This window comes from Protopterus annectens, chromosome 15.part0 (assembly GCF_019279795.1).
Source record: "Protopterus annectens isolate FY-2018-M chromosome 15.part0, PAN1.0, whole genome shotgun sequence".
NCBI classification, from domain to species: domain Eukaryota; kingdom Metazoa; phylum Chordata; order Ceratodontiformes; family Protopteridae; genus Protopterus; species Protopterus annectens.
In genome coordinates this window covers 566659604-566676293 of record NC_056749.1, presented here as the reverse complement: position 1 = coordinate 566676293, position 16690 = coordinate 566659604, and the positions used below count along the sequence as shown (strand labels likewise).

The following is a 16690-nucleotide window of genomic DNA, read 5'->3' as shown; positions in this document are numbered from 1 at the left end:
AAACAAAAAAAATCTGTGGCAAGATATATAATTCATTAAAATATAAAAAGCTCATTTGATGGATATAAAGGGGAGTTGCATTCAGGCTGTACTTCATTTACCAATACTATATTATACAATTAAGTAAGTCAAATTTTAAACTAGACTCTCAAAAGTCAAAGAATAAATAAGAACTTTTTTTTTTTTAGGAGCCAGTAAAGCTGTTCTCACCTTTACCATACTGAAAATTAAGAGAAAATCATGATCATTCCAGCCTGCAAAAGATATAGGAAATTATGCCCAGGTAGCACTGGCTTTTCCTCATTTAAAATATTTATTTCAGTATTGTACTACTGGTACAGAAACAGAGGAAAAGGCTAAAGCTTCTATGTACCTATTCAGAAGTACACAAATATCATTACTTATTGCTATACTAATAAAATGCTTTCATGAGTAGCTTTACATTTATAAATTTCCTTTTGCCTGCTATAGTCAAATTAAGTTCACTGGGTTGGATGTCTCTAGGTTCACAAAAAACATCTCTAACAAAACTGTCTAGGTACAATGTCTTCTAATTGTATCCAACTACACCAGGAGTACAATATAAATAATAGAGCCTTCTAAAAACACAAAACTAATATGTTTCTACAAGAATGTGTTGTTTAAAAAAAAACTCAAAATACAACAAATGATATATTCTAAAACATTACCTGTCTTAAAAACACCCCTGTCAATACCCAGGCAGCTAACCTAAACTGCCTGAAAGAAAGGCAATTATACACATCTCACCCCACCCATTAATTGTTCTGAAACTTTTTTAACCACTCAGAAGAATGGTACATTTTTTTTTTTACTGATAGAGTTTTAGGTGGGATTGCAGCAGATTTTTTTTTTAAACAATATGAACATTAGACCAGTTGTCAATTTGTTCAGTGTTTTAGATTAAAACACTGAAAAAATAAATACTACCAGCAGACTTACTCTCTTAGAAGTCTTTGATGCAATTAACAGTTGACAATTGCTTCCCTCCCAATATTGGTAATTTAAGTAAATATCTTATGTGAGTAATCTGTTTCAAGATGATTCCAGGGGGAAAAAAACACTTAAAATAGGACACAAGATAGGAAAACAAGTAAGTATTTTGAAGCTAGAGAAGAAGTGTACTATTTACCAAGCTATTCAGCTTTCTTAGTGCATTGTTAACTTCCTGCAATGCGTTTGTAATACTAAGCAATAATGACTGTTCCCTTGCCCATTTTGACTGCATTGGCAGTAAAATTAAATAGTAAGTGAACTGGAAATTGGAACAGCATACACTTTTAACACCTGGAATAAGGGTTTAGAGAGGTTTGCAGTAGAAGACATCAAGATGCTTGGATTTATCATTTTATTATATTTAGCCTGCAAGTGCAGACTGTAAATACATTGTTTATTACCTTATTCTATTTCATTTTTTAAAGTAGGGCAACTAGTAAGCTGCATAGTTGTGCAAACCATTGTAACTATACAGCTCAGTTTATATCCACTCATAATGCAACTGTTGAGGACTGAGGCCTACTACAGTATATGTGGTGTTCACACTTGTAGTGTGTAGTTTTAATTTTTAATAGTGAGCTGTGGTACTCAAATAGGTTACAGGTTGTAGACATCTACATAATTATTATGGTAGAAACTCTCATCTGTGTATTGCAGGGACCATAGGGGAAATGGTAATCTCTGAGGCCTGCTGTTTTCTTATGTGACTTTCACAGATGCAAGCTAGTTACACTGTGACTTTTGCCACCTCTGATAATTGCAGCAGTTTAGAAGACTAGGTATCCACAAAATGTTCCATGAGCAAACTCAGCATAACTCTCAACCTCATAGCAACAAATCAGGACAAAGCCATAAATAAAAGTGGGGAAAGGCCCAAAAATAGGGACAATTTTTAAATATTGCTCTTATAAACTTAGAAAGTTGATAGAATAACAGGTTTCGTATTAGCATGAATTTTCTGAAGGGTATGAAGTTTGAAACTGAAATGTCTCATTATTTTTTAACTTCAGTCTTTAATGATTTGCTACTAATTTGCCAGAAAACCACACTTTTAGAAAAAAAGACCACAATATGAGGCAAAAATCTGTACAGTTGAGATGTATGACTCTCAGGAATGTCCAGCATCAGGATAGAAGAGAGAGAGAATACATATAGCAGTATGCTAGCCTTCATCACTGAAGCTGTACATCCTTTCTACCAATCACCTGCTTAACATAAATGCTTTTGCCAGTTGTACACATCTAAGTGGCCTGTTTAAAGCACCTTCTCCTGTTTCATTCATTTGCAAACTTTGCACTGAAAGGCACATCCTCTATTACAAAGGCCTGGCAGTATCTCTGTGGTACATTTATGAAGGGCGTGATGGTGAATTGTGTGACTATTACTTGTATAGACAGATTTAGAGCCATCTAATTATGTCAGCCTTCAATAGCCAGTGATAGGCACCTGTTTTCCTGGAAGCAGAGTGGCTTTAAAGCTGATTATATCACTGAAAGGACTGTGATGTGTAAAGCTCCCTGCTTGATGGATATGGAGGCTTTGCATCTCATATAAATGCAAGTTTTACATTTCACTGCAAAACATTTGTCTTCTCTAGTGTGGAATTATAAAACCGTAACTTGATCTTGTCTCATAGAACCATGTAATAGCATACAGTGTAGTAAACAAAGCTGAAGTTAACTTAACTTGGTCCCTGATTTAGAGGGACAGATGCCTCACTGTGTCTGAGATGACCTGTGCTTGATTAACAGCATGATCACTGGGGGTACCAGGAGGGGAAGCTGGGAGAGAACAGTTGATGCTGGCTCAGTTGTCCTGGGGAACAAAAGATGGTTCAGCTCACTACACCAGCAACACTTACAGGAATGAAAGTATTATTGGCTACAGCAATGAGCCTAGCACACCCACAATGCATAGTAGTGTGCCACTTGGCCAAGGGACTCGACATTTTATTTTTATTTCCTATCCAATTGTCCAGATAATGCATGAACATTGTAAAAGATGTACTCTGCTTTATGCGGAGAGAAAGACAATTCCATAGAAGTGTTAGTCTCTAAAAACATATCTGTCCCTCCAGCTCCAGCATGTTCTATTTAGGTTGCAGAAGAGATTTAGATCTCTTGAGTGGGATTTTCTACAACTATTGGATTTGCGGATGTGCAGTAGATCTAACAGGATGGGGACTCCAGAGGATCTGTAAATGAGTCCGAAATCACCCCTCAGTAGCCTGTAAGATACTGAGAAGATGGACAAGGGTTTGATCAGTGAAACTTTTATGTTTTAGGTCCTTGGTTTTCTTGGTGAGAAAGCATTGTGGCAGGTGTTTGGACAGGTATATACCAAAGTGGGCATTATACTCTGTGACTGGTCTAATAAGTGCTGAAGGCAGTAGGATGATTACCTCCCTGGACCTGGATGCCATACTCTTACTAATAAGCTGTTCAATGAAGTAGGGCTTCCTTACAATAGCTGATACATGATGATCGAACAATACCTCATTGTCCACAAATGTTTCAGGTCCCTCACGACTGTGTCAACTTTCAGGGATGTGTTGGTGATGCAATAACTACAGGGAATGTCATGCTATTATACATTTTTGTTTGCATTTAGTTTTAGGCCAGCTATTTTTTTTTTTTCAAAAAGCCCTACCTGAAAGTTCTTGGCATCTTCTGGAGAGTTTATGATAGTTCTCAGTTTACAGTCATCTGCAAACTTGGTTAACCATAAGCTCTTTATATTAACTTTGACCTCTGAGAAGTTAATGCCAACGAGAAGTGGCCTAAGGACTGATTCTCAGGGTACACCACTAGTGACAAGTCTTTTGGAGGAATTAGATCTACCCACCCTGATTTTCTGGGTTCAGTTTGTGAGCCAGTTTGCTATCCAGTGAGTTACACAGAAAATTACATTTAGCTGGGTGAGGTTATTAACTATACCAGAGTGTGGGATAATGTCAAACACCTTTATAAGGACTAGATATGCAGTGTGTTCAGATTTCTTTTCCATTGTTTTGGTAACTCTCTTGAAGAACTCGGACAGATTAAGTAGGCAGAAGCTGCCATTGACAATACCTAACTGGCTCAGTTAAAATGACTGTAGGTTGCCTGGGTCTTTAATTATTAATTCCATAATGGCCATTCCATAACCTTGCAAGTGAGGCTGGGCAGACTTATTGGTTAGTAACTACCAAGGTCCATTGATTCCCCATCTTGGTGCAGGGGGAAAACTGTTGCAGTCCTCTACTCCTCTGGCACAATTCCTGTTTGGAGGCTGATATTACAATAGCCTCAGCAGGGGATTTGACAGATCATGTTTCAGGCTGACAAGTAAGCATCCTGGTATGTTATCTGGCCCAATGGGGTGTTAGAAAGTTTAGTAAGGCATCACTAAGTAAGTTAGAGAAAAAGATTAGTAGAAATTTTGTTGGATGAACTGTTAAATGAAGTAAGATAGTGCACTGGGGCTAGATGGGATAGGGAATAGATGTTATGGAAATATGGGAAATGAGCAAACGTTTGCAAAAATAGTGGAAGTTATGAATGACTGTTTTAAACTGAAAATAAGGGCCATAAAGGTGATGAAGGGTTAATAAGGTTTATTAAAAAAAAGAAAAACATTGAAGCCAGTGACATTAAGTAAAGTAGATTATAAGTTGTTCATAAAGATATTACAGAAGAGATTCAGGAAAGTAAAAGGGGAGGAGCTATATGAAGGCATCTGTGGGGTGGTGGGAAGAGAGGTGGGAGATATGTTAATTACAATAAAAAGAGGTGACTGAATACATATTGAGAGATGAAAGTTGGTATAAGGCAGTTGGCTGTGATGTGGAAAAAATATTTGATAGTATAGAAAAATATAGTATGTTGTAACTTATTTGAGCGTATCGACTTGGGGAAGGTTGAAAACTTGTTGCATTCTGTGTATAGTAATGCATGTAATAAAGTAATGTTCAATGGATGGATTGGTATGGCATGTTTATTAAGAGGGTAGTGAAGTAAGGGTGCCCCATGAGTTGAATTTTATTTGTGTTAGCCATGAATGTGGCCACATCAAGATGCATGGAGAGAGTTATGAAGTCAGTATGGAAAATGAGACCTGGGGTGAGAATTCCAGTATCTATAGCATCTGCTGATTATTTAGTTATAATTGCCAAGAATAAAGTGTGGGTTAAGCAACTGATTTATATTGTTGAGAAAGAATTAAGTAAAGTAGGAATAGTGATGAGCAAAGATGAAAGTAAAAGATTTGGAGATTCAGTCAAAATCGGGGATATATATCTTAGAGTGAGATAAGTATAATGGGGATTAAGTTTGGAAAGACAGAGTTAGTAAAAGGTCAATGGAAGTAAATATTAGAGGAAATAAGGAGAACAGCACATATGTGGAGAGCATTCCAAATGATATCTACAAATAGAAAGTGCAGTGATATATACATATCTGCTGTGGAAACAGGGATACATAGAAGGGGGTGCATGCATTTCCAAGCTGTCTAGAGGAAGAATTATTGGAAAGTGTTTTGGGAATCATTTGGGCTTTGAGGTTGCACCCCTTTAAAGAGGGGTGCTATACTGTAAAGAAAGGTGATGGAGGGATAGGTTTAAGGAATCCCATTATACAGTTAGCTTCAATTCATTTATATTGGATACTGTCTAGGATGACAAAGAAGGACTAAAATATAATAGGAAAGATGATGTCTGAGAAATACAAAGCATTTTATATGGTAGAAAACAGAGAAAAAAGAAATGTATACAAAAATAGGAGGACTAAATAGTATAGTGAAAAATAAAAATCTGGAAAATCAGGGTAGATGGTGTAAATAAAAGTAGGAAAGCATGGTACAAAGACATTAGAGATAGAAGTTACTATGTAATATCATGGATACATAAAAATGTGACTATTAAAACAGCAATAAAGGAAAAACAGCTTAGGTTTAGAAATGTTCATGAAATGGCAAGTTTTCTATAGAGATTAATGTTGCAAAAAGTGCCTGTCAAGGAGCAAATGAAATACAAGTATATGAGTGAACAGCTATGTCAAATATGCAAGAGAAATCTGACAGAATTATATTTTATTTATTTATTTATTGCATTTGTTTACTGGGAAAGTCCACTGGGCCTAAAAGAGCCCATTTTCAGTGGAGGCCCGAGGAGAAAAGCTCCAACAAGAACATAGACACAGAAAATATTAAACATTAATTTGGTACAAAAGTAGATGCAGTGTACAGATAGTGATTACAGTAATATGTACATAAAAGCAGGAATTTGTTTGGTTGTTAAATTAATTCAAGCAGAGAGATATTAATCAGCATTATTATACCAATATCAACAAGAGGTAAAACATAATAATTTTGGAGAAAATATCATCAGTCAGAGGTAGCAACAAGCATAAGAGTTAGTTATCATATAAGGAGAAAGATGAGGTTAGGTTACAGAGCAGGTACATAGCCAGGAAGAGTTGAAATGATTTTTCAGTATTTGTCTGAAGGTGGTGGCACTGCCTCTGTATTTTATAGATGGTGGAAGTGAGTTCCATAGTTTGGTGATGGTGAAGGAATAGAGGAGCTGACCAGCAGGTAAGGTGGGCTTTTCTACTTTTAGATATAGATGATTTTCAGATCTTAGTTGCCTGCTGGGTTGGTATTGGGTGAGTAGTATCAAGGGAGCAGGACAGTCTATGGGTCTATAGAGTATTTTGTGCACTGTAGTTAGTTGGTGAATGAGAGATGGTGGGGGAGTTCCAGTCAGTGTAATTGTTTCAGTGAGTTATAGTGGTGGGATGAGAATTTGGCCTTGGTGGCAAATTTGGCTAATCTGTTGTAACACATTTTAAGTTTGGATTTTGTAGAATTTTGGATAATAGTGAGGAGAGGGGCACCATAAATGAGAGAAGGTAATAAAAAGGTGGTTGCAAGGGTTTGTCTAGTGGAAAGGCTAAGAAAGTGTTGGTGCCTATAGTGCATACCAAGCTTTTGGTGTGTTCTTTGATGTTATTATTTATGTCCAGGTCAAAGTTAAGGTCTTCATCTCATTTCATGTAATTTCATATAAAGTAAAACTGGTTTTCCCTCATAGAAATGGCATGTATGCCATTTGGTAAAACTGCTTTTCTCACAGTAACAGCATGTATTGGTAAAACTACTGTCTCTTATATTGAGTCTGTTATTTTTTTAGGAATAGCATAAAAATACAGAGCCTGCAAATGCAGGAAGAAATAACAAGAATGTGCTTGCATGACACACTGTATTTCTAAATGATTAGCTTAACAGAATGTGCTTGTGTAAAACAAAAAGTATTATACTTCTGAATATTTTTGTAATAAATGACATTAACAATAGAGGCTTGTTGAAATATCCTAAACAGTTGAATGTACACAGATGTGAAGAATTACTGTGGGATTGTGAAATTATTACGATAAGAATAAAGAAATGGTTGTGTAGCAAGGGGAGGGGGTGAAATACAGAATATTAAAATACATTAAATATGTATGTGAGCTTTGTACTTGAAAGTTATTTTGCTGTATTTTCTAATATGTAAAATGAAAATGTGTAAATAAAAATTAAATGATACATGTAAAAAAAACCCTAGTCAACAGCATGTTTTTGATTGATCCCAGCTGCAGCTGCAAACACATAACTATTTTTAGTGTTAGTTCATTACTGTCTAAGCCTGGTGAACACACCACTGTTTTCTGCCCATGTTTCTTATATTCTGACAAACTGATATTCTGCAAGACAGGAACGTGGTTCGTAAATCTGGCTATTTAGCTTTCTCAGTCATCATCTGAGTTTTTTCCCATTTTTGTTAACATTAATGTCCTAGATGATGTCCAGTTCATAGGTACGTACGGCTTTGAAGTCCATTTGGTTTGAGCAATGTAATTTGGTTTGCATTCTTTTGTGAGTTGAAAAGTAGGTAAACACTACCAGAGAATACTCTGAAATCCTAGTTCATGAGCATTAAGACAAAATGTTTGTATGAAAGGACATTGAGGAAGGTAAATGAGGATTTAGAATACAGGTGTTTGAGGTTATTACTATAGCATCATCATCTTCCAGCTGTTGATAACATTTTAAAGTTAGGAATTTGTGCTTTAAATGGACTGACATGACAAAGCACTATACTTTTAAATGTAAGTGCTCTTTTTTCCTGTCATTTTACAAGTTGTTTAAAGTATTTAATTGTTTTTTTCTGTGGAATCATTATGTTTATTTTACTTGCTGGAGCTGGCAAAGTGTTTAAAGTGCTTTTTACTCTGTTTTCTGTGAAAAAGTGTCTTTTAAAGACTTTAAATTTTTCTTCCTTTCCCAGGGGAAAGAAACAACTTTTTCAACTTGTTCCTTCTTCCAGCCACATAAAAAAAAAAAATGAAGCAAATAGCCTTTGCCACCACAGGAAGCTAGCAATTTTCCTCAGCTGCAGATGAATGGATCTGCTTTGGCCATTAGTTATACCTCAGACCACTTATCTTTCTTCTTGAATCCCTCTGGTGTAGCACCTACAGCCACTATGGACAGGGGTTAGCCACCTCCACTGTGATTTTTAGTGTCCCCTCAGTGGACAGGGAAGAACCGCTCTTGACATTCTTGGGAGAGAGAACAAGGAAGGCTTTCCTGTTTTGTCAAAATGTTGTGCCCATCCATAGGGAAACTGCTGCTGCCTTTAATAACACTGTTAGCCCCATTTTTTTCTGTCAAAAGAAAAAAATAAACATGTATCAACTCCTCAAATTTCCTTGAACAGGAGTAATTTACTGGCTTTGGCTCCGAGTTTAATTCAGGCTAGAGATCCTTCTTATAAAATATTTTCTAGTAAAAGAAAGAGGGATGCCTCTTTCCCTGAGGAGATTCAAGACTCTGAATCTGGACAGGACGATGAAGGGAAAGATCCAGGGTTTTCTCCTCAGATTTCTGATTTACTCAGAGGAGAGCTCAGTTTCTGATTCTCCCTGTTGGGGGTTCTCTTTCTCTGAGACTGTTTCCAGCATGTCCCAATGTTTTCAGTGGGTGGACAGTGACGTTTCTCAATCCCTCAGAAAATCTATGTACTGTTACAGAAGGAATTTTCGGAACCATCATCTATTCATCCAGTTCTGTCAGCTTCGGAAGATATGTGTGCTACTGCCTGCAGTTTTCCTGACAGTCAGCTAGCTGACTGTAAAAAGTCAGATAAAATGTGTAAAGTTCCTTAGACTTAAGTTTTTATACACTCTTCCCAAACCTGGCTCAGCAGTTATAGCTTTATTTAATCCTACTGCTGCTAAACATTTTGTTAATTCCAGTCCTACTCTTTCTGATAAGGATGGGAAAATTATTGGTAAGTAAGGAAAAAAAATGTATGCTTCTGCAACATTGATGTTTAGAATTTTGAATTGACAGCCTCATGGGCAAGGTTTGTTCTGACTAATCATGAAAGTATGAGGAATGTTTTGTCTGCAGTATCTTCATGTGAAGAAAAATCTGATTAAGTAATTTAGTTTCTTCTATTGTTAAAGTCACTACTCATTGTTTGCAGTGTGTGTATGATTCCAGATGTTAAAAAAATTAGATTTTCAGTTCTCCTTTGTATATATTTAGTTTCTGGCTCCTCTGTTGCAAAGGTAATCAAAAAGTATGATGAGAGGGTTAAGCTGTTAAAGGGAATCTCTAAGATTTTTTTCAGACCTCATTTTCCAAATTTTCTCCAATCTTTCATCCAGTTTTTGGCAAAAAACAAAATAAATGCAAGTAAACAGACTTTTAAAAAAAAATGGCAAGTAGTTCCCAAAAGAATGGATGACCCCCTCCCCAAAAGCAAAGACAATCCAACAAGTCAGAATGACTATTTAAGGGGCACCCCATTTTCCCTTCCAGAAAGTCTGAATCTCCACTTTTTTCTTTGTCAGCAGTTTCAGACAACTGAGTTCTATAAATCATTTATCAAGGAAATTCCTCTTTTCAAGGGGAATCCCTCATCCACAAGACCAGATTCTTTTATTTACACCTATCCTTTATCACATGCTGTCCCAGGGAGTGAGAGAACCAATTCCTTCCCAGGTGGGAAACGGTTCTATTCAAGGATATTTTTAGTGCCAAAGACAGACTATGCCTAGAGGCCAAGTCTGGATCTTTCTTTCCTAAACCTGTTTGTGATGGTGCCCAAGTTCAGAATGCTGTCACTTCGCAATCTGTTACCTCTTCTTCCTAATTCAAGTTTCCTAGTAACTCTACATTTACAAAGATGCTTATCACATCCCTATTCAACCAGACTTCAGACATTTATTAAGGTTCTGTAATATTGTTGTCACCTTTCATTATGGCTAAAAAACAGACTTAAGCCACACCCCCTTTGCACTTCCCATAGCTCCACCCATTCATCACCCTCTTTCCACCCATTTAGTCATGTCATTACCACATCACATGAGAACACCCTCTTTTTCTGACCACGATGCCTTTTTTTCTACAGATTTACTATGCTGTTTGTAAAAAAAAAACATAGTAAATCCACTGATTTAACAAACTTTGATAGTCTGTTTCTTTTTTAAACAGAATACCGGAGTTTGTACAGTGTCTTCTGGACTACCAGACAATCACTTTGATTTCCAGATAGTCCAGAAAGAAAAGGATGGATGGCAATGCTATTCTGTGAGTCTGGATCACATTATCAGCTCTTTACATTACCATTTGGAGTCTCCACTGCACCAAGAGTGCCAACAAAGAGTCCAGCTCCAGTTATAGCTCATTGCAAGCTACAGAGTATCCACATTTTTCCATATTTACATGATTTGCTTATCTTTTCAGAGTCTTTTTCAAAATGCCAGGAATATCTCACTTGGGTGACAGATCTCCTATGCAAGCTGGGATTCCAAGAGAACATTCCAAATCTTTTCTGACTCCTTCAAAACTGTGTAGCAGACAAGCTGAGCATGACATGGGCAGATGCTCACAAATGAAAACTAGATTGGGGAGGGTCTTCCAAAATTTGATCTGTTTCTGGGGAGTTGCTCAAGTAGACCTATTTGCTGTATGCTTTCCACCTTTTCAGGGTACTTCAGAAGATTCAGACGGAATCTCCCAAGATCACTTTGGTGACCCCCTTTTGTCCTAGGCAACAGTGGTTCTCCCTTCATTTGGTGATGATCAGGGGCAATTACCACAAGCTTCCTCACAGAATGGATCTACTCACACAAGATTAGGGTTGTCTGATCCACCCTGACCCTAATTAATGTTAACTGGCTGCCTGGATGATAGGGTCTTAATTCCATTTAGGCAACTGTTTACTGAGAACATGCAGCAGGTAACAATGGAGCCTGATACTAAAAAATCATATATTAGCAAATAGAAAAGGTTTTCTAGTTGGTGCCAACAACATACCCACAACCCATTCAGGACTAGTTGTTCTCTGGTTTTACAATATTTGTCTGAGTTACTATCCTGTGGCCTTTCTTATTCCTCCATCAAGGTTAATGTATTGGTTATTTCAATGTGTGCTCATGGATTCTCTTCTTTCAATGCATTTTCATGTTAAAATGTTTTTGAAAGGGGTTTTGCATAAGTCGCCTCCAAGAAAACCAGTGGCTCCTCCTTAGGATCTTAATTTTGTGTTAGAGAAGCTAACACTTGCTCCATTTTAATCAGCTGAACTGTTTGAATTGAGGCTCTTAACATGGAAAACAGTTTTACTGATTGCTCTGATCTCTGCAAGAAAGATATGTCAGTTGCAAGCTCTTATGGTGAGTCTTTGAGAATGAATCTTTCCTTTAGGCCTAAGTGATATCCAAGTTTACTTTAAGCCAAACTATCCCTCTCCCCATTTTCTTTCCTGAACCTAAAATGAGGGAAAAAGGGTACTCCATACCTTGGATGTCCACATACAACTCAATTACTATCTTGACCAAACTGAATATTTCAGATCTTTGGATATGTTGCTCATTTCTTGTGAAGGTAAGAAGGGACAACCTGGTTTAAAGCAGACTTTTTCCAAATAGTTGTTGAAGGCTATTATCTTTTGTTATACTCACTACAACAAAACTATTCCAGGCAGGGTGAAGACCCACTCTACCAAGGCCTTGGCTTCATCTATGTTTTTTGGAAAGGATTGTACTATAGAAGGACTCTAGAAGGTGCTGTTTGGTCCTCTTTACATACTTTTACAAAGCGCTATAAGCTTGATTCCTTCTTTAGGTCTAGATCAGGCTTTTCTAGGACCATTTGCCAGGGGCTCCTAGACTCCTCCTCCTAGCTCCCAAACGTAGTTAGCTAAGGTAATCTACCAATATAGCTATGGCTAACGCAGCAGTGATCATTATGAAGAACATTAGGTACAGTTGTGTAAGTAAATTTACCATAAATGTAGATCACTTCAGCAGTAGTTGCTCCCTTTCTGTCTCCCTCCACCCCCTGTTTCTTGTTGTGTTGTTTTTGCTAGAGTGTGGACTTTTTTTTTGTTGTTGTTGTTCCTAGCACTGTCCTTTCAGGGCTCATCCTCCTTCTCTCTCTGTTGTTATGAAAGCTCTGAAGGGCTTGGCACCCAAACCTATCTTTTTAGACACCTCAGCTCAAGCTAACTGTTTGGGTACGTGGAAGGTGCCCTAAACCTTTGTAAGCTGGACAGCTGTTATATATTTGCAGGATATAACCTATATAGTACAGGTTACAGCAGCAGTGATCATTTGAACATCTACTGTTATGGTAAGTTTATTTACACAACTGTACTTTTGCCCCTATATTTTAAAAATGAACAATTTTCTAGTCCTCATACTCCTAGGAGTTGTATTTTTTCCTAAGATCACCTGTGACACCACTAAGGTGTTTTAACAAGCCAAGTGTTTCTGTGATGCTTTCTACCTGGACAGAGCACCCATCATTTAAAAATATGCATTAGGGAGCATCTAAGTGATTGGAGATGCAAAAAGCCATCCAGTACATTAATTTATGGTTCAACACACAATAAGAGTATAAATCAATCAAAATCTGATTTGTATGACATTTTAGCAACAAAAGAAAGGAGATAGATTATGACAGATTATTAGAATAGTCGCTCTGTTTTATCCAGGACTCGGTGATACCTATTAATGGTATTAATATAACCATTATTTTAAACATATTGTAACTATTCTGAACTAAATTCATTTTGATTGACTAATTTGATTAGTTATTTATGTCATGCGATATGAATTGCTACTAATTAGTTCTGCTTTGTCTGATTTTTGACACTAATACTGATGAAGCTGTAAGGTGAAACTTTTCCTTTTTTTGCCTTGTGGCTTTAAGAGTTTAATAAAGCAAAGCATATTGTTACTTCTTGCATAATGGACTGGTTAACTGGTTGTTTTCTGTGTGGGCAAATCTATCTCCATTCACTTGCACCTTGTTTGAAGGTTTGTTTATCTCTGTTACTCCTGACCTCAGTTCAGTAGTAATGTGAAAAGGTGCAACTACTTTATTTCAACAGCACAGGACAGATCTTCCCTTCTCAGACCTTGTGGTGCAAACTGTGTGCCATTTATAACTTTATACAAAGCTGTTGATGAGACAGATCATTTATAGCATGACCCCAAGATCCCACTTCATCAGCACCCGACAACACAAAGCAGGTATTACCTAATTTCATCTCCTTCCAATGAGGGTTGGCAACACAGCAAAAAGGTTTAATGGTTTGAACAGCTGACAAGATTTGCCTCAGTTTGATTCTTTCTGGATTCTATCACACAGTAAGACTGTAAGCAAATTGTTTAAAATAACAGAGCTCCTGGGTTACTCTTATACAATTCGTTTGTACCTACTGACCCTAGCTTGGTAATAAATTCATTAAAAAAAAAAAACAGTGGCAATACTCTGCATTCCTCCCCTTAAGTTACTCTCTGGTACTTCATTAGCTAACTGTAACAGGACCAAAGCAGCTGTTCAGTAATACAATTTCGTCTCAAGTTCTCTGATGACCTGTTTCTTTTTCTTATCTTATGAGCTCCTATTGCTTCCCTACTTCATAAGTTTTTTTCACTTTGTCAATGTATATCACATGTATCCTTCTAGCTACCCATTTTGTTAACCTTTTATCTCTTTATGTCAATTTCCAGGCTTTCACCTCCCCTATGGGTGGCTATATACTTTCGCAATACCCTCTTAATTGGTTAAGTGTAACTCTTATATTGTCCTCTTGATCCCTATCATATTGGCTTTAAACTGAAAGCAGCTGGGATTTGTATCACTCTAAGGTGTTCAGAATGCTTTAGATGAGTTATTACCATCAAATCCATGGTAAGCCGTGCTGTAATAGTATGTATCTCTTGCTTTATATTTCCCACTTTCTATGTATTTGTAAGTTTATCTCTGTACAGTTTAATCCATCATTATGTTCTTACTTATGTTCTCCTTCTTCCTCCCCAAAATCTCCACTGAATTACTTATGGCCTCTCACTAACCTTACTATATTCTCTACTCCTAGTACATCTTTTTCCTTATTAAGCATTAGGGTTATACACTCTAAACATGCTGCTGTCATTTATGGATCAGAATGAAGTAACATCCCCCAAGCTTCAGCCTTGAATATCCTTTCCTGTATCTGTATGTTATACCTAACAATGTATGTAATAGTAACTATTTTTACTGGTATGCCAGCATGCTGCAGGGATATACTGTGCCATATTAAGATATACAGCATAATACATGAGGATAGGATTGTTACCATTATACACATATAAGAATATATAAGTTAATCTACCTTTTATGTGTTCCTGCATGCATGAGAATATATAAAGCAATGTATATGCCAATATGCATATAAGACATTTCACAGGTTAATTGACAGTAATATGTTACTGCAGTCAGAAAAATTCAAAGGTTGCTGTTGAAGTACAGGTATGTACTAGTACTGCATTCTGGGTAGAAGTATGTAGCACAATGGCACAACATAGATCTCAAAAATTTTACTTAAGACTTCTGGGCAAAGTCAAAAATAATGGTAGGAAAAAGGCCCAATGGGAAATTTGAACTACCCCTCAACAAACTGGAGCCCCTATATTTCCAAAGACAGGTATGCCCAGAGATTTTTAGACTTGATACATGCAAATGCCCTGGAATAGATAGTTAATAAAACCATCTAGAGGACATAATATTCTTGACCTAGTCCCAATACAGATGTTACATGTAGCACCCCTCAATTTCCTCCATTCCTGGTTAAGTCTGTCCATAAACTTGTAACCTTCCATTTCAAAATCTCTAAGAACCCTGCAGTCAATAATGCTGAATTCAAGGATTTCAGACAGTCCAAACTGTGTGATGAGCTATGTGGACTCACTTGTTAATTCACCAGCTCTAACAATGACACAGCTGCTATTTATACAAGGAGTTTTATTCCCATGTAGATAAGTGCCTAGGCCTGGTCAGCCATTCTAGAGCCAAATAGGATGGGGAGTTTAATAACAAACCACCCTTGTGGGCCACTATCTTAATTAAACTATATCAAGAGAAACTCATACAACAGATCTAAAATTTCTGATATTAAAGACTGCATCGGGAATATCAATAAAAAAACTAAAAGATACTATCAGTGCTAGTAAGGCAAAGTTGAAATTAAATTAGCTTCTGAAGCCAAAGATAATTATAAGTCCTTTTTTAGTTACAGTAGGAAACTTAAGAAATAATACCCTGCAATGTTCTGAACTTATGCAAAATGGCACTACCCAATCAGCCCCAGTAGACAAAGCAAATATACTAGCAGACAACTTCAGTGCAAATGTCACAACTGAAACAATCTTAATTCTATAATTTCCTGAACCCTTTACACTTCTTTCGGTCACAGAAGAACACATACTAAGGATGCTATGATCAAAAATACAATTTTCATGAAAGCTGATAATTTATCTAGATCATAAATAGCAGCAATTATACCCTTGTAGAACTCCTCCTTAAATTGTTTAACCTCTGCCTACAGAATGTGTCCTAGACATATGGAGAACTGCACAGGTGATGCCCCTACACAAGGGTGGCCCTACCAACAGACCCAAGAAACTCTAGCCTCATTAGCCTGACTAATCCTATTCACAAAGCCATGGAATGCATATTTGACCTCATAAACTATGATATCAAAATCTTATCAGGCTAGACCCACATCATTCTGACCTTGTCAAAGGGAGATCCCACCTATTCCCTTCATTTAACTTCATGAAGGTCACACAGGCTGCAAACAGAGGTCATTCTGTTCACACAGCTTATCTTGATCTGACCAAAGCATTTCTGAAGCTATAAACCCCATGTTGGCGTTTTTATTGAGCTTAAATGTAGATCAGTACATGGTGAGGTAGACAGCCAACTGCCTGAAAAATAGAACCTCATAGTTAAAGTGGCAGGTGACATTTTTGAAAGTATGAAGGTAACTAGTGGTGTGCTTCAGGGCTCAGTACTGGGACCCCTCCTTTTTGAGAATATTCTACTCCGATCTGCAGACCAGGAATCAAGACCTTTGATTAAGTTTGTGGACATTATTATCAAGTCTCCTGCTGATATCTATGTGACAATGTGAGGTATTGCCAGCTATGCCAGGAGAAGTAGCTCAGTGGATATGTAATATATGCCAGCATTGCTAGCTGGAGTTTTGTAAAGAATTATATGTCATTTGTATATCAGACTGATTTGTACAGGTGCTTGTGTTGAAAATGTATTTGTAAAGCTCCTTGTTTTAAAAATGTACCAACAGTGGGTC

The 16690-nt window shown here is 37.0% G+C and overlaps 1 protein-coding gene across 1 annotated transcript in view; it reads right to left on the bottom strand.

Annotated features, from left to right (window-relative positions):
- LOC122789856 overlaps positions 1–16690 on the bottom strand; it is a 764503-nt gene that overhangs the window by 585956 nt on the left and 161857 nt on the right. Inside the window, exon 2 of the mRNA XM_044057290.1 lies at positions 690–738. Coding sequence (XP_043913225.1) covers positions 690–738 — 49 coding nt within the window. The remainder of the gene's footprint in view (positions 1–689; positions 739–16690) is intronic.